The sequence below is a fragment of the Diadema antillarum genome, unplaced genomic scaffold (genome assembly GCF_040938485.1).
Source record: "Diadema antillarum isolate AM-2024a unplaced genomic scaffold, OU_Dant_1.0 scf00000014, whole genome shotgun sequence".
NCBI lineage: Eukaryota > Metazoa > Echinodermata > Echinoidea > Diadematoida > Diadematidae > Diadema > Diadema antillarum.
Genome location: NW_027270903.1, coordinates 237,969 through 264,511, shown reverse-complemented (window position 1 = coordinate 264,511; position 26,543 = coordinate 237,969). Strand labels below are relative to the sequence as shown.

General features: G+C 39.1%; 1 protein-coding gene across 1 annotated transcript in view; it reads left to right on the top strand.

Annotated features, from left to right (window-relative positions):
* The window catches only part of LOC139721621 (rho-associated protein kinase 2-like), a 132,412-nt gene that overhangs the window by 50,241 nt on the left and 55,628 nt on the right, over positions 1-26,543 (top strand). The window contains exon 3 of the mRNA XM_071632956.1: positions 17,660-17,741. Coding sequence (XP_071489057.1) covers positions 17,660-17,741 — 82 coding nt within the window. The remainder of the gene's footprint in view (positions 1-17,659; positions 17,742-26,543) is intronic.

Here is a 26,543-nt window from a genome sequence, read left to right as displayed (position 1 = left end):
CACCTAGAAAATTCTCCACTGATCTGGTCAGCCTGTATGTACTATATCTATACTACATAGAATGTTCTCCATTAATCTGGTCAACCTGTGTACATACACATTAAACAACCATGCATACAGTACATCATACATATATGTACATAACTACTAGTGTGTACATTTGTGACACCATCCCCCATGGGAAAAAGAAAGCCTTGCTGTAGCAAGGGTTTCTTTTACCTTCACAATTTCTCATTGTTATTTGCAACGAATGTGAGGTAAAGTCCAAGTCAAGCAACAATAATCACATACCGGTACTATCACATGCCTTTTGGATAGCTGTATTAATTCCATGTTCTCTTTTCATGGATACTATTTACAATGATATTGCTTGGATTCTCGGAGCTTATATAATCATATCAAACTGTTTTGCACACATTAATGAATATGCTAAACACATACACTGGAAATAATATGCGGTGAAAACTTTTCCCTTTGATACTCTCTTCATGTTACACTCTTGACAGAGCGTCGGCAATTACATTGTTTTTGCCTGCCACATGTTTGATTTTGAGTGCATATGGCTGCGTCATCATGCTCCATCTGAACAACCTGTTGTTCTTCATTTTGAACCGGTCTAAAAAGACCAAGGGGTTGTGGTCAGTATAGACCGTGATCTCCCCTTTGCTATTTGTCAAGTACACTTCGTATTGCTGGAGGGCAAGGATGAGACTGAGAGCCTCCTTCTCAATGGTGGAGTACTTCTTCTGGTATGTGTTCAATTTTTTGGAGAAGTAGCTAACTGGTCGTTCAGTGCCTTCTTCATCTTCTTGGAGCAAAACCGCTCCCACTCCTACATCGCTAGCATCTATTGCCACCTTGAATGGCTTTGCGAAGTCAGGAGCTGCCAAAACAGGCTCATTAGCAAGGACTGCCTTTAGTTTCTCGAAGGCTCTTTGACACTCATCAGTCCATGTGTACTTCGCCTTGCCCTTCAGCAGGTTTGTTAGGGGGGTGACTACAGTGCTGAAATTCGGTACAAATTTCCTGTAGAAACCAGCCATGCCCAGAAATCTGAGCAACTCCTTCTTGGATTGGGGGATGGGAAAGCCTAGTATAGCCTCTACCTTGGCTTCTCTTGGCAATACTTGTCCCTGACCGACTACATGCCCGAGATACACCACTTTGGCCTTTGCAAATTCACTCTTTGCCAGATTAATCACCAATCCAGCCTCCTTGAGTCGATCAAAAAGTTGCCGCAAGTGTGTAATGTGCTCCTCCCACGTGTCACTGTACACTAGGATGTCATCAATGTATACTACACAATTGTCAAGTCCGGCAATGATTTGGTTTGTCAGCCGTTGGAAGGTGGCCGGAGCATTTTTCATGCCGAATGGCATTACTTTGCATTGGAACAAGCCATCTGGTGTAGCAAAGGCAGAAATCTCTCTGGCTTTGTCGGTCAAGGGCACCTGCCAGTATCCCTTTAGAAGATCTATTTTACTGACATATGCAGAATTTCCAACCCTGTCAATGCAGTCTTCTAGTCTGGGAATGGGGAAAAAATCTGTTTTCGTCACGGCATTCACCTTTCTGTAATCTATACAGAATCTTTGAGACCCATCCGGTTTGGGCACCATGACGATTGGGGAGCTCCAACTGCTTTTACTAGGTTCTATTATGTCATTGTCTAGCATGTATTGAACCTCTTCCCTTACTTTTTGCAGTTTGCTCGGATTTAACCTGTAAGGGTTTTGCTTGATAGGGTCAGCATCTCCTACATCGACATCATGTACAGCCAGAGGTGTGCAGCCTGGCTTGTCCTTACACAATTCTTCGTACTCGTGTAACAGACTAGTCACATCTTTCCTCTGATTTTCAGGTAGGTAGTTCAGTGCCTCATCTACTTTCCCTAACATCTCTGAGTTAGACAACCTGGCACTAGAGGGCTCACTTCCATTCTCATCTTGAGCTTGATCCTCTTCATCTACTTCTTCTACTACCACCTGAGCTACGCCTACTGGCTGACTAGCCTTTCTCTCATAGTACTCTTTCAGCATGTTTATGTGACACACCCTCTGATCTTTTCGTCTGTCTGGCGTACTGATCACATAGTTCACATCATTGAGTTTCTTTTTGACACAGTATGGGCCACTGAACTTGGCTTTCAGTGGTTCACCTTGTATGGGCAGCAGTACAAGAACTTTGTCACCTGGGTTGAAAGTTCGGGCTTTGGCATTTTTGTCTGCCTTTCTCTTCATAGAGTCTTGTGACACTTTCAAGTGTTCCCTAGCTACCTCACAAGCCTTTGAAAGCCTTTCACGAAACTTTGACACGTAGTCAAGTAGGTGGACCTCATCATCCTCCGTCATGAATTTCTCTTTGATGAGCTTCAGTGGGCCCCTGACTTCATGACCGTACACCAACTCAAATGGGCTGAAACCCGTCGACTCGTTTGGGGAGTCCCTCGTTGCAAACAGCAGGAAAGGGATGCCCTTATCCCAATCCTCGGGATACTCCTCGCAAAATGCCCTAATCATTGTCTTTAGGGTCTGGTGGTAGCGCTCCAACGCACCTTGGGATTGGGGATGATAAGCTGACGACTTCAGCTGCTTCACACCCAAACGATACATCACCTCTTGAAATATGCCTGACATGAAATTTGACCCTTGGTCAGACTGCACTTCCTTGGGCAACCCATACCTAGTGAAAAACTGCACTAGAGCATCTACCACAATCTTAGCAGTGATATTTCGCAATGGGATAGCCTCTGGAAACCGTGTGGACATATCCATGATTGTCAAGAGGTACTTATGACCCGACCTAGTCCTAGGCAAAGGTCCAACACAATCAACTAGAACCCGACTGAATGGTTCTTCAAACGCAGGAATCGGAATCAATGGCGCCGGCTTCACTGAATGCTGTGGTTTACCAGCCACCTGACATGTGTGACAAGTCTTACAAAACTCAGCCACATCCACATTCAACCCTGGCCAATAGAAATGCCTCATGATCCGATCCTTTGTCTTTCTGACGCCTAAATGGCCGCCAACTGGTAACTCGTGAGCAATCCTCAAGATCTCACCGCGGTAACTAGGAGGGACAACAACTTGACGGACCACCGTCCAATCCTCATCAGCTGGCCTATGGGGAGGTCTCCACTTCCTCATCAAAATGCCATCTTTGACATAATAGCACTCAGGGACCTTTTCAGCCTCAGCCTCAGAACACGCCGTCTGAGACAAGCCTTTCAACTCAGAGTCTGCCTGCTGTGCTTCAACCAAGGAAGACTTGCTAAACAGCCCATCACTGTTAGCCTCGGAGCCTAATACAGCAACCCCATCATTCAAATCCTTGAAAAAGGTTTCTGCCAACCAAACACCGGAATTCTCCTCCACATCAACAGAATCCGCATCATCTTGAACAGCTCTACGAGCCTGAGACCTAGTCACAACACAATCTGGGAAAATCCCAGGAAACTCCTCCTGCAACTGCTCAGTTTCAGCAACCACCACTGGTTTATCCGAAACAACTGGAGACACAACCACCTTGTCCCCAGCCAAGTCATTCCCCAACAGGAAGTCAATGCCTGCCATGGGCAACTCAGGAACAACTCCAACAGTAACAGGACCAGAAACTAGGTCACACTTCAAATCCACTCTATACAGTGGCACTGACATATAACTGCCATCAACAGTCTGAATCAAGACTTTTGCATTCACTGCACTATCTGGTGGAAAAGTCATACCACCATCCACCATCAACGACTGAGAGGCCCCCGTATCCCGCAGGATGACCACTGGCTTACCTGCCTCACCAGAAGTACATGGGGTCACCTCACCATCAAACAAAAAGCTACGATAGCTCTCATCCACCTGCTTCATCCTATCTTTGACTTTGGGAGATTTACTTTCAATGGCCTGTGTTTCACTGAACGGGACACTGTTTTCGGGTAGGACACTTTTTGACATGACAAATCCCAAGTCCTTCTTTGTTTTGTTTTGCAACTTCCAACACTGTGACTTAACATGCCCTGTCTTGTTACAGTGAAAACATTTGATGACATTTGCACTTGTACTGGACCCTTTGTCAGATTGAGGCTTTGGTGCCGATGAAGTTTCAGAACTCGTGCCTTTTTCAGAACCAGCATTCTTTGGATTGCTTGACTGAATTTTGTCTCTCTTGTTTCCAGAGAAATTCCTGAAAGGTGGTCTGTTGTCATTTCTGTGGGTCAGCTCATACTCATCAGCCATCAAGGCTGCTTTATGCAAACTTGTCACTTTGTGATCATCCAAATGCGACCTCACACTGAAAGCAACACTCTTTTTGAATTCTTCCAAGAGAACAACCTCACATAGGTTATCAAAGTCCTGATCCACTTTCAGGGATCTGTACCACCTATCAAACATCATTTCCTTTTCACGAGCAAACTCAACATGTGTCTGGCCTGGTTTGCGGTACGAATTTCTGAACTTGTGTCTGTACGCCTCTGGCACCAACTCATAAGCATTCAACACTGCTTTCTTGACTGTAGCATAGTCACGTGATTGCTCTTCAGAGAGAGATGAGTACACATCGGCTGCTTTGCCGACAAACACACTTTGAAGGAGCAAGGGCCAAAATTCCTGTGGCCAGTTCAAACTGTTAGCCACCTTCTCAAATGACACAAAATATGCATCAACTCTGTTTTCCTCAAACTTTGGCACCAATCGAATGTTCTTGGCCAAATCAAATTCAGAGGGAGCCCTTTCATGATTTCCAACAGTCTGTGCATGAGTCAATTCCATCTCACGCAATTTCAGTTGTTGCTCCACTTCAAGTTTCTTCATTTCAATTTCTTTCTCCACTTCTCTTCGTTCTCTATCCCTCTCCCTTTCCATTTCTAATCTCATCTTCTCTTTCTCCAGTTCTAATTCCCTTGCCCTTTCTCTCTCCTTCATTTCCAATTTAGCAAGCTCAAGCCGTGTTTGATCTGAAATTTGAGCTCGATCTGGAGTGTCAATTTCTTCTTTGAGCTCCATGTGACCAGCCACTAAGTCAAGAATTTCTGCTTTTCTTACACCTTGTGGAACATCAACATTCAAATGCTGTGCAATAGCAGTCAAATCACATTTGCGTAACCTTTGCAAATCTTTGAGGGACAAATCTGTCCTCTGAACAAATGCCTGAACATCCATTGTACTGATTGACATTGTCACGATGTATTACACACAATATGCAATTCAACAACCAAGTCAACGGGTATTTTGTCTGTACCAATATTCTGGATTCCGGAACGTTCCAAATTCTAAGTTTTGGCTTCAAATTCACTTCTCGGACACAAGCCCCCAATTTTGTTACGACCAAAATCACTCCGAGAATGATCGCACAAAAAAAACAATCAACTGATGTTCAGGCGGTTTATTAACAGTGATATTGTAGGTACAGACTGGTAATCGGTTTCACATCAGTACAATAATGATCAATAGAAACAAATATAAGTCAGTGATGGAATCACTTACGTACGCATTACACGCAATATCCCTGGAAATGTCCAAATACGATGCTCGATGCACAAACGAATGATCCGCGATGCACCGATGAATGATTCCTCTGACGTAACTCCAGAGGCACAGGTTACGATAGTCCACGGTATAGATCCGGGGTAAAATCCACGATATACGTCCACGGCGAAACGTGCAGAGTCCAAATGTTGTGACAACCACATCCAGTTGATGCGTTGAATGATGATTCACTTAATATTGTCCAGCTAGGAATCCAGCCCGTCACAGCTTTTCCGTAGCAATGTCCATTGACATTAAAATATGGAGTCTATCTCCAATGTAGGCAATAATTCTCTGCAGGCAAAATGTCTCCCAGGCCTTATCTCCACAAACATAACAGGTCAGCAGGTAACACAGGACTGACTATAACAAGTCGCTTCAGAGCCAGAAGTGACGTAACTCTCAGAGCAGAGGTGTTGGGTACTCTGCCTACTGCAGAATTTCTCTGGCTTATATACTATCCATTCACCCCCTTCTAGCACATTCTATAACTCTCTCCAACCTACTAGCCAGTCCAAGTTCCAGGAAACCTGGATGACTCACTGCCTAACTATGTACAAAACATCATTACCAAGAATAACTACCAATCACATTGGGCTACAGGGACAGTGCCTCACTCAGCCAAATATGTAAGCACTTCCCAGAACATTCTGGAAATGGGTGAAATCATTCTAGATTGAGTGAGCTATAATGTTTTTCCTATTCCATGCATGTACTGTATAGCCACATTGTATTTCACCTAGAAAATTCTCCACTGATCTGGTCAGCCTGTATGTACTATATCTATACTACATAGAATGTTCTCCATTAATCTGGTCAACCTGTGTACATACACATTAAACAACCATGCATACAGTACATCATACATATATGTACATAACTACTAGTGTGTACATTTGTGACAGCTGTGATGCATGATGATCCCATATCATTTCTTCCTTCGTAGTCCCTTCAGTGGTTACTGTACTGTACCTGATATCCTGACAATAAGCACATTCATATGGTACTACACTGTCTCCTGGAAACAAATATGGTTAATTTGCGGTTGTCTGGCTCAGTCACATGGCTTGTCGTCTTCCTTGGTAACCTGTTGCTATGAAACCTTGGACTTTAAAGGAGAGTTTGATATGCCTTTGGTTGTGCCAGTTTTTGCTGTTCAGGGATAACAATCACAGGGAATTCTTTTGTTTTGTCATAGTTGCAAAAGAGCCATTATATATACCACATTTCTGCATATCTATTGAAAAGCATCAGAGCAGGGTACATCTGATGAATGTCCATAAAGCTGATCTACCAAAGAACTGTAAGTAGTTAGAAGAGGAAAAATAATCCTTTAAACAAAACTTCACTCTTGACCTGGCTGTGTAAAAGAAAACAACAACAACAACAAACAAACAAACAAACAAACAATTTTTGGGACTCCGCTTTCCCTTTTTTCCTTTCAATCAAATACAGTATCTGCTGGTTTGATTTTTTTACACAGTATTTTATTCATGAGACTAGAAGAAGTGATAACATTATACTGCATAACTTTCCTATTGTATACTTGCATATTAAGCTTACCCAGAAATTTATTTCACTTTATGATTCAAAAAGAAAAAAAAAATTATGCCTTGCATTAAAGGGACTGTACAGTACTGGTTGAGGTAAGGGATTCATGTTTTGAACAATTTTAAGTGAGATAATGAGAAACCTCTTATGAAATATAAGAGCATGTAATTCTAAGAAGGATTCAACTTTTATTTGATCAAAATTGGTTTTGAAATGGCTGAGACATCCAAAATAGTGATAATAATAAAAGGCGTCAGGCCACAACTTTATTAGGATCTCTTTGTTTCACCTTGTTTTTGGATATTTTCATCAAATAAACTTTTGATACCCTTTAAAATTGCATGCCCTTTGACATCTCATAGGGTGGTTTCTGAATATCTCGCAAAATGTTAAAAGCTAAATCCTCACCTCGACCAGAACTGAACACACCCTTTAAATCATTGAAGAGATGCAATGATAATGGTGATAATTATTTCATTCTTGTTTTTGCTTGATGGATTGGATATCTGTCTAAATTCTACATTTGAAACTCTCAAAGTGCATTTGAAACTTACATCCATCTCTCTTTAAAAGCCAGTGTGGGAGTTGTAAATTGATGACGTCTTTGCCTCGTACTGGTAGCGTGAGAATTATGACTGTCAGAAATATGAAGAAATTAACAATTCTCTAACCCTTTTTCATAGTTTCTTTGATTGCAATGTATCTGTCACTGTCCTGTTTGTTTAGTATTTTTATTGTACTATTATTGTTTTTAGATTCTATGAAGTCAACATGAGTAGCGACTGGCTGTTCTCCTGAAGTAACAGCCAGTATTCATACAGTTTCTTGCATCATATGAAGCATTAAATATAGTTTGAGGTTGTGTACCTGAATGCAAACCACAAAGCCATGAGATTAGCATGAGAGATGAAGAGAGGGAAAAAAAAGAGAGAAAGAAAGAGAGATGGAAGGAGAGGGATACAGGGTGAAAGGATGTAATACATTTATAGTCTGGATATATGCTTTGCTGTCATGCAGTGTTGAACTTGATGTGTTGTTCCTGGGATATCCGCTGTGAGATTAGGAGGACTTCCTCGATATCCCTGCTCCACTTCCGTCTGGCCAGCCCTGAATCACAGACTGGCATTCTTGTGGTGGCATTGTGTTTACTTCGCCTTTAGACCCAGAAACCTGCTTTTGTGTTGTCATTAAAGAGACATCCATTCACAACGTGTCCACACAAAAATTCTCTCCCATGGTGAATTTGAGTCTCCATTAAAGGTCCTGTTTACGTTTGGGAACAGTGATTTTAAAAAAAAATGTTCAAGATATTACATATGATGCATATGTATAGGTCAGTTGTATCACAGAACATCCTAGCATATAGAATTTTTGCAATAAAGCCTAAAATATAAGGAGATATTGTATTTTTCTCAATAAACCATTGTTTCTATCCCTAACTCACATTTTATAACTATTTCATTAAGCACTAATGCTGGGTTTTTGCTTCATCTGCAAATGGTAAATTATGCCTTTAAAGGAACTCTTCAGTGCAAATGAATGTTGACTTGTATTGACTCATAATATCCTGATCAACATTTTTGTGGCCAAAAAGAAAACTAAACTAAAATATGTATCATATACTTTATGATATTTCTATGATCCTTCAGATTACTTGGCTATGCCCCAAGAACAGTGTTCAAAACTAAAATTTTGCCAGTGACATTATCTGTCAATCATCGCAAAGAAGGGCCTATTAATATGATGCTTTGCAAAAGACACTGACATACATCTTTCCCTAGACCATGCATAACTTGCACGTTTCCAGGCAATGTATTTGTTAATTATAATTAGTAACATAGAAACATGCAAGTTATATTTAGTCTAGGGAAAGGTGTATTCCAATATCTTTTTTTAGATCATATTTATAGTATTTTAGCAATGATTGACAGATGATGCCACTGGTAGATTCCTCGTTTGGAAGGTTTTCTGTGGGCATATCCAAGTAATCTGAAGGAAAATAGAAATACTATTATGAAATACAGGGCACATGGCCACATAAGTGATATTGAGGGTATCGTGAATCAATGCGAGTCAACATGCATTTGTATGGCATAATTCCTTTAAAGATGTATGTATTCATAGCATGTCGAGACTAAGTCCTCAATGGTGAATTTGAGTGCCCATTAATTAAACAATTACAAGCAACATGAGATGAGTGGCTTTCGGCTCCCTGAGTAAAGGCATGGCTTTCCAGCCTAGTCCTACCAAAAGTCTTGCGTATAACTGTATACTTTTGCTTTTATAGAGGTTGTATAGAGTATCCTTTCAATTCATCAGAGCTCATTACATAATGTGGTCAAAGATATGATATATGACCACGAAGTGTCCTTCAATAGCCTTGTCTTTTAGAGCAGTGTAAAGCACTGTAGTAATGTAGCAAACTGAATTGATAGGCCCTTCAGTTGTTGCGTTGAATGATAAATTAAATTTCACAAGTAGTCTAAGCCCAGTCTTATTGTTGTCATGTTGTTTTATTGCTAGCTTTTGATATGTCTGTCTTATTTTGTTAGTCTTTTTTAATGCAAGATACTTTTTATCAGTTCTCATCCTTTTCTTTGAGATAATATTCTTGTACACAATGAGTTTATGGACCAGAAAATGTCAAAATGCATGATTGATGGACAGATGCTGTTAAAATGTTTCAGACTTGAACATGGCAAAGGAGTGTGAGGAATGCATGGGAATTTAGTACACATTTATTTGAAGCATCTGGGCAACAGACCAATATACAGATATTTATATTTTGATGGCAACATTTAATTTCAATCATACTGTTGCAAATATGTCCAAGGAAATGAATAATTAATGTTACTGTATTAAAGATCATATACACACTTTTATTGGAGAATTCTTCATCATAATTCTTAATCCTCAAATTATGACTGTTGTTTTTGATGAAACTTTACGACCACACGTGCCTACCCCTTTCCATTGCAGCTAGCTCTGCCAAGTTTTGGTAATCACCCTGAAAATAGTTTTGGCCTACGACAGAATAGGTTGCATCAGTCAAGGACAGTGGGTTGTATTGTTCGAGGGAGGTTTGGTTGAATGCAATTCATTTAGAAGAATTGCTATATTTGGTTGAGTGGATTTGAGGGACTTTTGTGAAAATGAATTGCCAGTGCTTAAGGTTGCATGTCTAATTGACCATAGGTACATTCAGTTATAAATAACATCATCAGTTTGTATTGGCAGTCACTGAGTCTCCGCAATTCTGTTGATTGGCATGCTTTATAAGTAATGGCTGAGTGCAGTCTGTCTAGAACTTAATATTCCAAGCTAACTCATATCATGTGCTGCAAGCAGCTATTGAAGTATTTATATATGATTTTATGTAAATAATGTATACTTACCAATACTGCCAATGTGAAATACTATGCTTTGAGGAAACTTGAGAGAATTTGATATGCTATCGGAAAAGTGAATAACACATGACTGTTTTTAGAGGCATTTAATTCTGTACAGTAATAGTCTAATCTGCAAAAATATAGGGAAGTGAGATTTATGCTGATAGGTCGAGCAAGAAAGATTCATCATACAAAAGTTATCATTTTATTAGAATTATACTTTTCTCTAATATGTAGGCCTACAATGTCAAGACCTATGAATTCATGTCAGTATCATTCATCGTACGCATTCGTATGCATTTTGAACTGTGTTTAATAGTTCTTTGAAAATGCTCCTCCACACACAAACAAATGCACGCACAATATGGTATACGCATATAAACAAGAGCACAGATTTACTATGCACAAATGCTTGTGAATGCACACAAAGTGCACAATATCACTGTCGTGTTATGGTTTTAAACACTTCTCACTAGCATACGTTATAAATACATTGTACACACTCATACACACACACACACACTAACAAAAAGTGCTGATTGCGTCTCAGAATGCAAAATGCGTGCACTGTCAAAGCATCCGTTCTGTCATATTCATAGTCTCCACCCACCAGGATATTACTGCTGACTACAGAATAGAGGCAGAAGACAACAGAAAAAATGCCTACCCTGTTGAACGTTGTGTGTATAATAATCGATAGGCCTCTGTGTGTAGAGGGATTAAATTGCATTGGCAGTATGTGAAAATGAGGTCAATTATGAAAGTGCATTCTCTATGGTGAAGTTAGAAAAACAGAATAAAAAAAAAGGGAAAGACCTTGGACAGTGTCAGAAAGTGTGCATGGTCAGATTGTGTACAATATCATGTGTCAGTTGTAAAAGTGAAGAGCGGTATGATGTGATGATGATGAATTCTGAAGCCATTCATGACTGAATGAAGTAAAAATCATGAAGATAATGTACATGATAATGATATCTAAAACAAATAATGATACAGTATTTGTCCATAGCAGTACAATCATCCTTGTAATTCATGTACCAACACATGGACGTGGGCCTCTTAAGACTTCAGTATGATGATACCACAAAGAATACATGTATATGGCTGCTATTACTTGTATGAGTAGATTGGTGCATATTCTTACTTGAAAAGTCAGATTTATTTGTTTGGTAGTTCTTTTGTGTGTGCCTGCGGCAAATGTAGTGATAGGCTTTGGTACAGTTTTCATTTTACGAATTTTGCTAGTCTTGTGTTGTTGCTGAATGAGATTGTGGTGGCAAAATACATTTAGAAAGGTTTTCTTCTGTGATTGTCAACTGTTGTAGGAAAAGAGAAGTTTTTATGTTGTAATTTCTTTATACTGGTAATACTTCAGCAAAACTGAAGAAGTACCAGGTATTTGATACGATACAAATTTAGAAATTGTGTGATATCATTTTTTGAAAAAAGTACTCATTCCCTCGACTTACTACTGACATTACATATGTATGTTAAGGGTAATATTATTCCCCTGCCTTCTGAAAGAGGCAAGTCAAGTGCTCTATCATTATGTGAGAAACAAGCTTTAGTAGTCTTTACATCCAGCAATCAAGGAACTGAAACTTCAAAAATTCACAACTTTTGAACGGATTGTCCACTTTTCCTCAAACTTTCATTGATGTGTTCTACTGATATTGCTGCATTCTCTCAATCCTTAGAAAGTGGACCTGTCCTACTAGTTTGTGCACGTGACCTCCAGATTACAAGACAGTGAAGAAAGGCCCTGGAGACTGTGATCCCATCCCATCCCATCCCATAAGAGCACAATACACTCTTCCCCCATCCGTCCACCAAGTCACTGGTTACTTGCCTCGTTCCACCGTCTCTGTCCGTCCTCCCTAATGCCCTCAGACACTCAGGGTACCCCTAATCATCTGTAATCGCAATCAAGCTGTCGGCGGCTTCCCTTGTATTTGTTTTTCCACCCTCCCTAGTCGCCAGTGTGTCAGTCAGCGTACTCAGGCCTAATGGATATTCCTGTCTGTCCCCAAGTGACCGCTGACAAATTGTGATCATTTTCCCTCATTTTCACCCTACTTTTGCCATTCTGTGTGAGATTCTGTTGAAATAAGAGCCGATTTCTTGTGTACACGTAACTCTTGTGCTTTGTCCAGGTAGTGAAAGAAAAGACAACCAGTGCTAATTTGATAGCATCTGAGGAAAGTGAATCATTAGTAGGCATATGATATTAATGATTTTCACACAGCAGAATGGGGCTAATCATGTTGCCTAAAAGTATACACACAAATAAAAGTGAAAAGCATTAATGGTCTGAAAGTCTGTCATAGATGGGTTTTGTGCCAAGTATCTATACCTTCAGACAATTTGTTCATTCAATTTTGTTTCTTTAATGGAAGACAGGGAAGTTTGATGAAAACGTTCACTGCCTTGACAGCTCATGAGGCTTGATAGGCAGAAACCTACAAAAAAAAGCTCTGGGGCTATTGGATAGGTTTAGGAGCAAGGCGCAGTGTGTTGTGATATTGATTTGTTGTGAGGGAAATGATATGACTCCTTCGGAATGGCTGCATTCCTTGCGCATGATGACATCCAAAGGGTATTCCACAAACCGACATATAGATTTGCTAACCTCATATCAAGACCTCCCAATGATTATTTCCAGAAGAATCCTGTATACAGTAAAGATGCACAGGACAGTACAGAAGTAGGCCCCCTGCTTCAAGGATGTGGGATGTGGAGGAATAATGCGTATATTGTGGCAAAACCATTCCAGTATTCTTTGTAGGTTTAAGTTCAGGAATGCGTTGTATACATAGCCACAAATATAGAATTGACTAACAGCTGAGCTATTGATGCTAAACCTCACATGGTTGTTGTTGTTGTTGTTTTAGGAATATTACAGAAGATGGAAACGCTAATCTACACGCTACCACAAATAACTTCTGTAATATTTATTTTTTCCAAGATGATTTAACTAGTATTAAGAAAGAAGAAAGAAAGTGTCCTTGAAACACAGCTAGGGGAGCCAACCTTCCTAGAGACACCCCACTGGTTAGGGGGTGGTGAGTTCTACAAAGCAGACTTGAGGGGCATTCACATCTACGGCAAAATATTGCTGTATTTTGTGCTGTAATTTGCAATGTGAATGCAAACACAATGTGAAATACACCATGAAATATATCACAAAATGTTGTTGTATCATGGGTGGTAATTCAGACCTGGCACAAAATAAACATATGTGTTTTGAGTGTGAATCATGTCACAAAATACCTCCGATCATACAGTGTACAGCATTGTATTACCCATGTGACTCGATACATTATCTTCTTTGACTTGATACACTATCTTCCTCCCATAGAAGATCCTAAGCATGTACTGTGCTTTCAAGAAATACCAAGGTATTTTGGGAATGAGATTGGTACCCAAGTGAGTTTGATGCCACAGTATCTATTACTGTGCCCTTTTCCCAGTGATAATGGTACTAACCAATTACTGTGGTACAGTGTAGTTACTATCTTGATAAACTCGAATGTGAATGCACCTCTGGTAGTGAAAACTTCCTCCCTGGCAAGTCAGCTGATAGACCCAGCAGGAGTCCTCTGAGTAAGAGGAGAAGGAGGGCCAAAAGTCCTCCCATTACTGTCTGTGTCTTCTCTAGTCCAGTTAGTCAATTGCAATGATGGCATAAGGGACCAACGCCCACCCCTCCCACATTCCAGACGATAACGTTGAACCTTACAGCGGGCTCAACGAAAAGTGTACGAACCTCCTCCCCATCAACAGTAGACTAGCATTGACATTGATGTTATCCAATACAATGCACATTGTAGGTTTAGAAGGGGTTGCCTTGTCTTCCAGTACCAACCATTATTAATCATCTATCAACTCATGATGGCAGATACATGAAAACTTTGCACATAACCTGTCAAATTTCTGTAAGCCTGGTTTAAGAGTGGCTACACACAATCATATTGGGGGGAAGAAATGTGTCCATGCATCTCGTTCTGACACAGTTTATTTTGTATTTATCATCCAAACCGTGTGAGAATGCCCAGCCAGTGACTGTGTGCTCTGCTGTGGATGTTATGTGACACACATGTGTAATGCCAGGATTTGCTTGGAGTGGTAGAGATCTCTTGGGTAATCCCCTAATCTCCCCCACAAGTGCAGTGAAATCCACATTATGTATGTTGTGAATCATTCCTTTAAAGATGAAGGGCTTTAGTTCGGATGAATGGGGAGGGGGAGGGAGTAAGCCACTTTCAAGACTTTATTCAGAGATACCTCATTAACCACAAAACTATTTCCTGTCTTTAATTGTCTATCTACATATTTAGTTATTTCTATGTTTGTCACAATGTCCCTTCATCATTCTATATTAAAGGGACTGTACAGTACTGGTTGAAGTGAGGATTCAGCTTGTAACGTTTTGCGAGATATTTAGAAACCACTCTATAAAATGTTAATGAGCATCAATTCCAAGGGGAATCAAAAGTGTATTTGATGAAAATCAGTTTTGAAATGACTGAGATATTTAAAAACAAAGTACCGGGATAAAAACAAAGTGATCCTGGTAAAAGTTGTGGCCTGTCAATTTTATTAGGATTTTTTTTTTTTTTTTTTTTTTTTTGGGGGGGATATCTCAGCCATTTGAAGACCAAGTTTCATCAAATAAATGTTGAATCCTTCTTGAAATTACATTCTCTTTCATATTTCATAAGAGGTTTTTTATCATCTCACCAAAAAAAAAAATGTTATAAACCTGATGTTAGGTCTCGACCAAAACCATACAACCTCTTTAACTCATAGGGGATAATACATTTACTATCAGTGTTCAATTTTGGCTGCCTAGTGTGTCCCTGTGCATGATATTTCTGAGCCAAGCTGCATTTATCAGGTGGCTTGTGGTCCTTGCGATTAAGAGGGCCATTAATTAGCCCCTAAAACCTGAACGTTTGCGGGCAGCTTGCTCTTTCAGAGCTTGGTGAGTCAGTGCGCTTTCTACGTTCAGTGCCGTTGACATGGCTATAGCTCTTTTTGTTTTTGGGCTAGTCTTGGAATTGCATGCCACATTCTACCATTCGGGCTGATTTGGAGATACCTGGTGTGTGGCTAGCAGAAAGATGTGAGCTTGATTGTGTCTGCAAATCTATTCTTTCGTTGAATTTAAGTTTTAATCTTTCAGAGCTCTTTCATCAGTTTTAGTTAACAAAACTCAGACCAACATTTTAAAGACACTCGTCAAAAAAAGCAAACAAACAAACAAACAAACAAACTAATACAATTGTGCTTTGCCCATGACATGTCCATGCTTTTCAATCAGTCAGCTGTGAAAACAATTTTCAATATTTTTGGGATGCTGCGTTCTCACTCCTAGGCTTGTTTTGCAAACCCTGACCAATATGTACATGTACCAGTGCCGTGGTACCAGCAATGTCCGAAATAGCAACTGCAATAGCAACAGCCATGGCTGTGAAAGAACATTTTATGGTGGTTTAAAAAAAAAAAGTCTGAAAGAGAAGACTAAATGGACTGATGTTTGGCGTGGCTGTTGCATGGTTAGTGTAATAGGGGTTTGTGATTGTCAATACAAATTAGACTGCACGCCTCTCTGTTGTCTCTATTGGACTAATGCAGTCATACTGTGCAGTCAAGTCTTGAAGTTTGCCCTTGGAAAGCTGTGTTTGTTTTGTTTTTCTTCATCTAGGGAGAAAATATGATGGAAGAGGCTGATTATGTGCCCACAGAGAGCAGCAGTACATGGTTACAATATGGACTGTGTTTCAAATATCTAATAGTTGCATAAATACACAAATAAAACATATTTATCTTTGACATCTGCAAAAGATGATCAGAAGACATACAGTGTATGGCTATCTGATGAGAGATAACTATAGCTAGAAAGTCTAGGTTTTACTAGTATGAGTTTCAATCCAATGCTGTAATTAAGTTACATCTTGTATTAAAATGAAAATGAGCAAAGAAAATGGGATTCCTTCGAGATTTGAACCTACACTTGTAGGACCTTTGGATTGCTAGATCGGTGCTCTTACCAACTGAGAGATATAAAGCCCTTGTATGATATTTGTCCTAGAAACCTCTTAATTCTCAACGCTTGTGTGGTCATAAGCTTTAATACATAAACCTGACCATCAACTCCAAAGGATAGAAATCAACTTGGGGATAAATAAGATGGATCACCGAAGTGATGCAGCTTTTTTTAATATACAAATATTTATTCATATTTCTATTTTTTTTTCCTTTTTTTAAAAATGATTGTTCAAAGTACATCTGTGGGGCAGTGTCAGGGTATGACCTTCACTTCCCTGTCTCTTGGTTTGACCTGAGAAGAGTGCTGGCTAGATTTGACATCCTCCAGAAGCATTTTTAGCATCTCAGCTGCCCGCGATACAAGGCACTAAGTCCATTTATATTAGCATTATGAGATGCAGCTGCCATTTACAAGATTTTTATATAAGTCTGTTACGAAACTAGATGCATCTCCGAAGCTGAACCATGAATCTAGTCGAACTGGAGCTACTGTCAGCTCTAGGTAAACTGGCTTTATGATGTACGTAAACCAGGTGATTTAGTTCTTGCCATTGACGGGTATAATAGTTCTCAGCGGCAGGTGTAGCTTTTCAAATCTCTTGAGTGTGTTTACAGCCCTGCAGTATAAGGGGAGCCATTCTTGGTAGCATCTCTCAGATGTCTCGCATTCTTCTTTGCAGCTCTTCCACATGTACAGAACAGGGCAAGCTATAAAAGCTCTGTTTGTTTTGGTCACCAGCATGTGTGTGTTTGCATATGTGATACCATGACAATATTTGGAATGAGTGGGACTGAGGGATGATTGTATGTCTTTCCGTCTCTCTCTCTCTCTCTCTCTCTCTCTTTCTTTCTTGCTTTGCTGATGGTCCCAGACCACTATAACTTCTCTGTAATGAATGATGTAAAAGGACTACAAATCAAGTCACCGAAGAATTTTTAAGAAGAAAAAAAGATTGATTCTAATGAAAATGTGCTACTTAGTATGCGTGTAGTGATGGTTAGAGAAATGGTTCGAGAAATGTTTCTAGCGTTCTGTGTGTTAATTCCCAACCTTTTTTCTACATACAGTGTATCAGTCATGCTATGATTGAAATCTGAAGCTGTCATAACAGTCTTCTATCTCTTTATTCTTCTCATATCTGCCAGGATTCTATATGTGCCTTAACTACAGACTGCGGGATCCCAGCACTCAGGAAGAGCAAGAATGTGGACAACTTCCTCACAAGATGTGAGTATGTGGGACTAAGTACTATCCCAGCTCTGACCCACTTCTAACCAGGTCACCTTTGAGTTTCTACTTTTTTTTTCTTTCTTTTTATATTCTTTCTGTGTGTTTAGCTGTCTTTCTTGTGCTTCTTCTCTTTCTGTCATACTTTTTTTCTTTTCCTCTTTACTCCTTTCTTTCTTCTTATCCTTCTCTTCTTTGTATTTTTCTTCCTGTCTGTCTATCATTCTGTTTGTCTTTCATGTACATTGCATGTTATTACTCTAGAGTGCATTGCCTATGATATTGGATAATACATCAGAGGCGTATGAACAGAGGAATCGTGGCTCAGTGGGTAAGACCATGGACTCTTGGCCCCAAGGTCCTTGGTTCCAGTCCACTGGCAGGAGAGGGGCTCTATCCTCATCGGTTACCCGCCTAGTGGTATTTGATTGTGTGCTTAGTGGCCATATGTAAGAAATCTTTTCACTTGATATGAAGGATTGTGTCTCTTTCATTGCACCTGTTACCTGTTATTGGTTTCAGAGATGGTTTGGATGCTAATTGACTCTGTACTTAGACGTGGAGTCTAGTCTTTTGGTATCAACGGGCATTTACAATTTGCGTTATGTTATGTGGTATGTCAGTATTTGAGAGAAAACAGTAGTAGTGTGTTTTGAAGTGAACAGAATTGGTTTTGATTTCACATTTCGGATGAATATCCTGGGTAAACAGTTTATATTGACCTTGAGTGAGTCTTGTACAACATCCCATACAGATAGGTCCAGTTCTTTGTTCTAAAAATTGTCCTTGTGACTGATGCAAAGGACTGATCTATACTGTCCAGGATATTGCTATCACAGATTGACGTGTGTATTCTGGAGTATTGCCAACACACTCTTGAGAACAGCACAGGTGACATTTGGGATGCGAGTTTTGTTGTCAAAAACAAAATCAGGGATGGAAACCCAGTGTCATTGGAAGTGTATTACAATGAGGAATTACTAAAGAATGCTATGCATAGTTTGTTGTTCATGTTCTAAATCAAACACTACTGTAAAAGTGGAGATTTTCACGCGACTAATTTTTCACGCTTGACCCGGTAAGAAGAGTTTCGCGTGTTTTTAATTCCACGGAATCAAGACAGGACATACTGGAACATATGGCAAGCAAAAATATTTGCGTGCTTTTATTTTCGCTCTAGTTTCTGGGTGCGTGAAATGCACGAAAATTTGAACGCCGCAAAAATTTCCACTTCTACAGTATCTGCTTCTTCATGTACAATGCAAGTAGCATACAGTTCATGCTTTAATGGTTACGGTCTTTCACATGGAAGTAGATTTCGCAAACTAAGAGTCACCCCCTCCTTCTTATAAAGTGAGAGATTTACGTATAGAATTAATTCTGCTGCCGATATTCCTGTGCAAAGCGCAGACTTGAAAATTATTTTTTGCCATTGTATGTAAAGCTAACAAAAACAAACACAAAGTAACCCAAACAAATAGATGGATAAATGAATAGCAGTAAATTAGTGTAAAATATTTTTATGATACCACCCTTATATTTGTGGGATGGATGTGATATATATACACTTGGAGATATTGATGATGTCAGTTATATCTGACTTTGCGCAAATTCAATGAATTTAACCAATTTTAGTGTAATCTCTCTTCAATGTAATATACACAGTAAGGTTCAGAGTTGCCAATTTTAGTAAGGCATGATGATCATTGTTGAGCCAGCATTACCCCTGAACTTGCTATGTTAATGCCCATCTGGTTCTCATTTGTAGATATGACAGCATTTCTTTTTCAGAATGTAAATTTTTAAGAACTTTTTTTTTATTGCAAACTTGTAATGATAATGACAATGAAATGTCTACCAATTACTGCTAATGAATCAAATATGCCAACTCGTCCGCAGTCAAAAAGATTGGAATCATTAATTTTTTAATTGTGCAGTGCTCCGACAACTTACGGCTACATGTGATAGTAGATTTTAGCAATTTCATTGTACATGTCAAAATGTAATGAATGTTCAAAATATGCCTTAAACATGAGGGGGTGATGGTATTAATTTTGATGACAGAAATCCATGACAATTTGAGTAAGTGTGAATGCACCCAATGTCACTCTATATATGTGTGACCTCCATTCTAGGATCCCATCCCCACTCACAACTCCCCCTTCCCACTAATGCCGTGTGGTGATTTAAGAGGGCATATATACACTGTAGCAGCTCTACAAATAGGGCAGAGAAGAATGCTTGAACTTTGCACTGGGATCGTATGCTATGTGTCCATCTGGAGGAGAGATGAAAGAAGTCCACATCTTAAGAAGATGACCATTGACCAGGAGGCTTTGGTCAGCCAAATCAAGATTTTTATTTTTTTTTTAATATTTTTTTCTTGCACCCAGAGAGAAGAATGGAAATGTATGTATTTCAGGGAAGGATGCAGTCCTAATATAATTTCTTTTTTTTTTTTAAATGTGCTGTTATTGTCACAATATCAGTGCATGTATGTTTTGAAGATTGTTTTCCATCATATGTATTTTCTGTCAATTTTGTCTGTGTAACACTCTTTGTTCTGTGTGTTAGTCATGTTTGAGACCTATCAAGTGAAGATGTTTTACATTTTTGTTTGTTCCAAAGCAAGCATTTGAATTGTATGGATGAGATAACATGTAATTCATAAATAAGGAAATAACTTGACAGCTTTGAATGTTAGTTTTTTGACATTCTTTTCATATGAATAGTTGTGTAAATAAAAAAAATACTGTTTTTTGAGAAACTTGACAATAGAGCTCTGTTTTCTAATTGCAGAAATGTATGCATGACATTTTCTTTTTTTTAAAGCAATTAAAGCAATACTCTCTGCATCTCATATTGAACTGTGTTCTGTTTAATGGCCAAACAGATTTTTTTTTTTTTTTCAGGCTGGAAAAAGCAAAACAAATATAAGTAAGAATGCTCAGAAACCCAGTCAATGCCAACGTGCAATAAATGTCTGTGTTTCTCACCATTCTGAATGCCAATTCATGTCTTTCATAGCTGTTGTATTCATTAATAGCATCCTCCAATACAAAGGGATCAATATGGCTGTCAGCAATTTATTGGCTGGAAATTCCACTCAGCAATTACCACAAAAATTTCAATGAATCTTCCAGTCCATTTGCTAGTCTATGTCATAGACTTTTTTTTTCAGTCAACCTGTTTTATTTTAGATGTGATGTTTGAAGCAAACTTTAACTAGAATCACGTCTGAATTCTGTTTCAAAAGTGATATCTAATAGTAAAAAGTAGGTTTTCTTCTCTTTTATGGGAGAAAGAAGTTCAAAAGTTTCATGCTTTTTCTATTAAAGAAGAATGGTTCAGAGCCAGAAGCATGGCTATGGATGCCCAAATACCAAAGGTGGGAATGTATTGCCAGTGCAGCAAGTCTAACAGATCAATCTTGTGGATAGGATCTTTGTATTCCACACAGAAAAAAAAAAGAATGGGCCTTCGAGTGGAAACGATTGTAGAATTAACACTTGAAACAAATACATGTAGAGAATCCCAGAATAAAACATACATTGAATACAATGCAAAATGGGCGTACACTCTATAGATATTGGATGCTTGGGCAGAACACACACTTTGTCACTTCCTTGTTCTATCACTGTAATAAACTGTAGTACTAACGAAACACACATGGTACATGTAGAGAGGGCATTGAATGCCAAGCAGTTTTACATGTAAGAAGAATGATTATATTTGTGATAATCAGGGCTATACACTTGTGTGAAAATATTTCGGAAGGTAAACATTGACAGTGTTGGTAAATTCCCATTACTTGCGTGTGGGCTTTCATATAATATACTGTAGTCATCCCACCTTACATATCAAGGAACATAATAGCAATAATAATGTTTAATGTAAATATGTTGTTATTTGTCTGAGCTGTTGAATTTATACAAAATTACATTTTAGTACTGGGAATCATTTGACAAACAATATTTTTTGCTTTGTCTGGCAAACCTCAGTGCAGGCTTTCTATTCGTTGTAAACATTCTGTATCATACATGTATGTACATGTATGCAGTCATGAAATTTTAGTATGTGTAGCAAAGCAATATATAAGTGTGGCAGCATCTGACAGAACCCCGTCCCCCCCCCCCCCCCCCCCAAAAAAAAAAAAAGTTCAAAAGATAACATAACAAAACAAAACAAAAACAATTGAGTTTTGCTGTTTAAAGAGATGATAGACAGAAACAGGCCAGTTGTGACCGCCATTATATATCAGTGATAGTTGCATTACCTATTACTGCAAATACCGTAAGATTTTATTTTTCTGATTACATCATTATCTTGTAGCCATATGCCCAATAGACTGGTCTGCTAACCAACATTCAATGTATTCAATATAATTATACTCATATGTTGGGGATGCAGTAATAAGCAATTCCAGTACCAATATATTCTCAATCTATTTCAATCAGTTGTTGCTATGTCAGGCAAATCTCAACTAACCTAACTGCTTTCCAAGTACAACTGTGTGTCATGAATGTATGTACATGTATCTTGCATTCAACTACAGTATCCCATATGCAAACTGGTCTATTGCTACTTTGAAAGTCTACCTTTTTTTGTGTGCCTACAATTATGTTATTGTTCAAAGGTGCAAGTGCCAAATCAGATATCATGTTGATTTGCAGTCGTGACATAGATGTTGTCAAATATTGTATGTATATTCACCTTTCTTTTTGGTATCTAGCAAAGTTGCAAAATTTTTATAATGCATCAAATGAAAAGAAGACTTTCTGGATATATCATTTACCAAACATACATGATATGTATTTAGGATATTGTACGTGAGTAAGGGCACGGTCAGCTCCTATAGATAAATACAGTACTATCTTTAGGACTTTCTGCTATCTGAGAAATGATATTCAAGTATTCAAAGAGCAATTTCATTTTCGTCTTTCATCTTTCCATGCTTTGCTTTTGTGGGTTTTATTTTCTATAACCACAGGAGTTGAATTACATGTGGCTGTTACGTTGCTTACGTGTGAAACAAGCAGCCACTGATGGGTATCTCTTTAGGGTTAATTCTGCCACATTAGAAGGATGAAGTCTATGGATACTGATTAATGTAGAATACTACATAGGCAGTTGATCTGATTGACTCTGATTCCAACCTTTGCTTTTGAATTCAATGTGAAAATCAAAGAGAATTAAGTCAAATTGTTTGATAGCTACAATGATGTACAGTTGTAGCAATTATTGTGTCCGTTTAAAGAGTAGAGGCCATTTCAACTGAATTATCGACAGAACAAGGATGATTTCTACACTTGTACAGTATGTCTTCTTCATGTGCAGTGAAAAAATGCATGGGGTGACCGCCTCATCTTTACTTTGTATTATTATATCACATATCACACATTTCATGTGAGACCTATGTCATTTGTTTATGAAAAGCATATTAAGCAAATGAAATTCCCTAGTTTTTAGCTCACCTGAGCCAAAGGCTCAAGTGAGCTATTGCGATCGCCCTTCGTCCGGCGTCCGTCGTGCGTCGTGCGTCGTGCGTCGTGCGTCGTCCGTCGTCCGTCGTCCGTCGTCCGTCGTGCGTCGTCCGTCGTGCGTCGTGCGTAAACTTTTTACATTTTCATCTTCTTCTTGAAAACCCCAAGACCGATTTTCATCAAACTTAGCAGGTAGCATCCCTAGGGGGTTAGGAACTCAATTTGTTAAAATGGGCACCATGCCCCACCCAGGGGGCCCCCAGGGGGGCCCAAACCCCCCAAAATTAAGGAATCTGTAAAAATCTTCTTCTCTAGAACCAGAAGTGATAGAGCTAAGTTAATACTATGAGTTAGTACATTGATGACTATAGTTTCAAGTTTGTTCATGGCAGAATCAGGGGTGCCCCCCTTGGGACCCAGGGGAGGGGGGTGGGGAAGGGTTCTAATGGGGCCTAAATTGTACATTTTCATCTTCTTCTTGAGAACCCCATGACCCATTTTCACCAAACTTGGCAGGTAGCATCCCTAGGGGGTTAGGAACTCAATTTATTAAAATGGGCACCATGCCCCACCCAGGGAGCCCCCAGGGGGCCCAAACCCCCCAAAATTAAGGAATCCGCAAAAATCTTCTTCTCTAGAACCAGAAGTGATAGAGCTAAGTTAATACTATGAGTTAGTACATTGATGACTGTAGTTTCAAGTTTGTTCATGGCAGAATCAGGGGTGCCCCCCTTGGGACCCAGGGGAGGGGGTGAGGAGGGGTCCTTATGGGGCCTAAATTGTACATTTTTATCTTCTTCTTGAGAACCCCATGACCCATTTTCACCAAACTTGGCAGGTAGCATCCCTAGGGGGTTAGGATCTCAATTTATTAAAATGGGCACCATGCCCCACCCAGGGGGCCCCCAGGGGTCCCAAACCCCCCAAATGAAGGAATCTTTATAAATCTTCTCTAGAATCAGAAGTTATAGAGCTGAGATAATACTATGAGTGAGTGCATTAATGACTGTAGTTTCAAGTTTGTTCATAGGAGATCCAGGGGTGCCCCTCTTGGGTAGGGGGGGGGGGGGGTGGTTGGAAGGGTCCAAATGGGGGCCTGAATTGTGCATTTTCATCTTCCTCCTGAAAACCTCATGATGGATTTTTGTCAAACTTGGCAGGTAGCATCCCTAGGGGGTCAGGATCTCAATTTATCAAAATGGGCACCATGCCCCACCCAGAGGGCCCCGGGGGCCCCAATCCCCCCAAATTAAGGAATCTTAAAAAAATTGGGCCCTTATTGTACATTTTCATCTTCTACTTGAGAATGCCTGATCAAATTTTGGTAGAGCTGTGAATAAGATTAGTGACTGCGTGAAAGGTGAACTTGCGATACTCAGGTGAGCGCTAGACCCGCGGGTCTCTTGTTTATGTTTGGTCCAGTTTCTGTCGATCTGACTTTAATCTACATTCTAAAGTCAACTTGAATACAGAAATATCTTTTTCCCCAAGGCTGAATAATTAAAGGCTTCTATACTTCAGATGCATACATGGGGACATTTCCGTTTGTAACCATTCTCAGTTTTGTGTGTTGTGGAAGAGAAAACAGCATTGATTCAACCAGCCAACGGGATATGTATGAGATAAAATTCAAGGTGACATGAATCAATAGACATTCGGGAGGATTGTATGGCCCATCGTTAGATCGTTAAGATTTCCTTTTGTTTCGGGCGGCGCTCCAGTTTCCAGGAATAACGTGTCCGAAATGGAAAGTTGGCCTGTGCTGCACAGATGAGTCACCTTTTCAGTGAGAGGCATGGCAAAGCCATTCAGTGTAGTAAAGTAAACAGGGTGACTGAACAGATTTTGGACAATTATGCAGTCCTGAGATATCACATGGATAGGAAATGGGTGGGAAGGGGTGTGTGGGTAAGAATAGAGATGTTAAAGACAGCTACATGTATGTACTTACACATACATATTTAGATGTGCATACATTGATATGTACATATATGCATATATATATATATATATATATATATATATATATATATATAGAGAGAGAGAGAGAGAGAGAGAGAGAGAGAGAGAGAGAGAGAGGCCTATATGTACATATGATACATCGAGGAGAGAGGAGATTGTATTACTGCCAACAAAAGTAATTTTTATATACATATCTTTAAAGGCATAATTTACACTTGTACCATTTGCAGATGAAATAAAAACCCAGCATTAGTGCTTCAGAATATTTCTAAAATGTGAGTTAGGGATAGAACCAACCAAATGTAAAAATTTGAACTAGTATAATGGATGTTAAGTATTGTTAGATATACAAAATGTGAACAATAGTTATAATAAAAACGTTTCCAGACTAAACCGTCTACAGTTATGGTTTCATTAGAAAAAGAGTGATATCTCCTTATATTTTAGGCTTTATTGCAAAAATTTTATATGGTAGGATGTTTTGTGATACAACAGACCTACACATACAGTGGATGCATCAAAAGTGATATCTTGAGTATTTTTTAAATCACTGAGCACTCCCAAAGGTAAACAGGACCTTTAACTGGAGCAGGTACAGCTTAACTTTTTCTTAACATGGAATATACTGCGATGTGGATATTTTTTTGTAAATGTCTTGCCTGACTGAACTAAAATGAACTGTATGTAACAAAATAATAACAAGGAAATATGTGGCAGTATTGTACTTTTGCTTGAATATATCGTCATCTGCAAAATTATGAAGAAGTGGAACTCACTTTAACTTGCTGAGTGTGCATAGTCCATTGAGTGTGAGTAGTCCATTGAGTGTGAGTAGTCCATTGAGTGTGAGTAGTCCACTGAGTGAACGTTTTTACTTTCACAGGATGTCTCTTCTCTTGTAGCAGACAACTGAAGTAGTGATATGTAGCTTAAGCATACATATATAGAGAATTCTCGTTCAGAAAGCCAGTCTGTGATACGGTGAATCATAGTCACCAACAGTGAGATACTGTAAAAATGGAAATTTTCGCGGTGTTGAAATTTGCGCACATTTCGCACACCCAGAAGCTAGTGCGAAAATTAAAGCATGCAAATATTTTTGCATGCCATATATTCCAGTACTTGATGTCTTGATTCCGTGGAATTAAAAATATGCGAAACTCTTCTTACACGGCCAAGCGCGAAAAATTAGTCATGCGAAAATATCCACTTTTAATGTAGACCTGCTTTTGGTCCATTCAAACATATTTCAGCTATATTTCCTGTCATGCAATCAAATAATTTAGTCAAGTTACATTTTGTTTTAGTTATAATCATTTTTAAATTTTTTCCTTGTGAGTGCAGAGATCTAGTACAA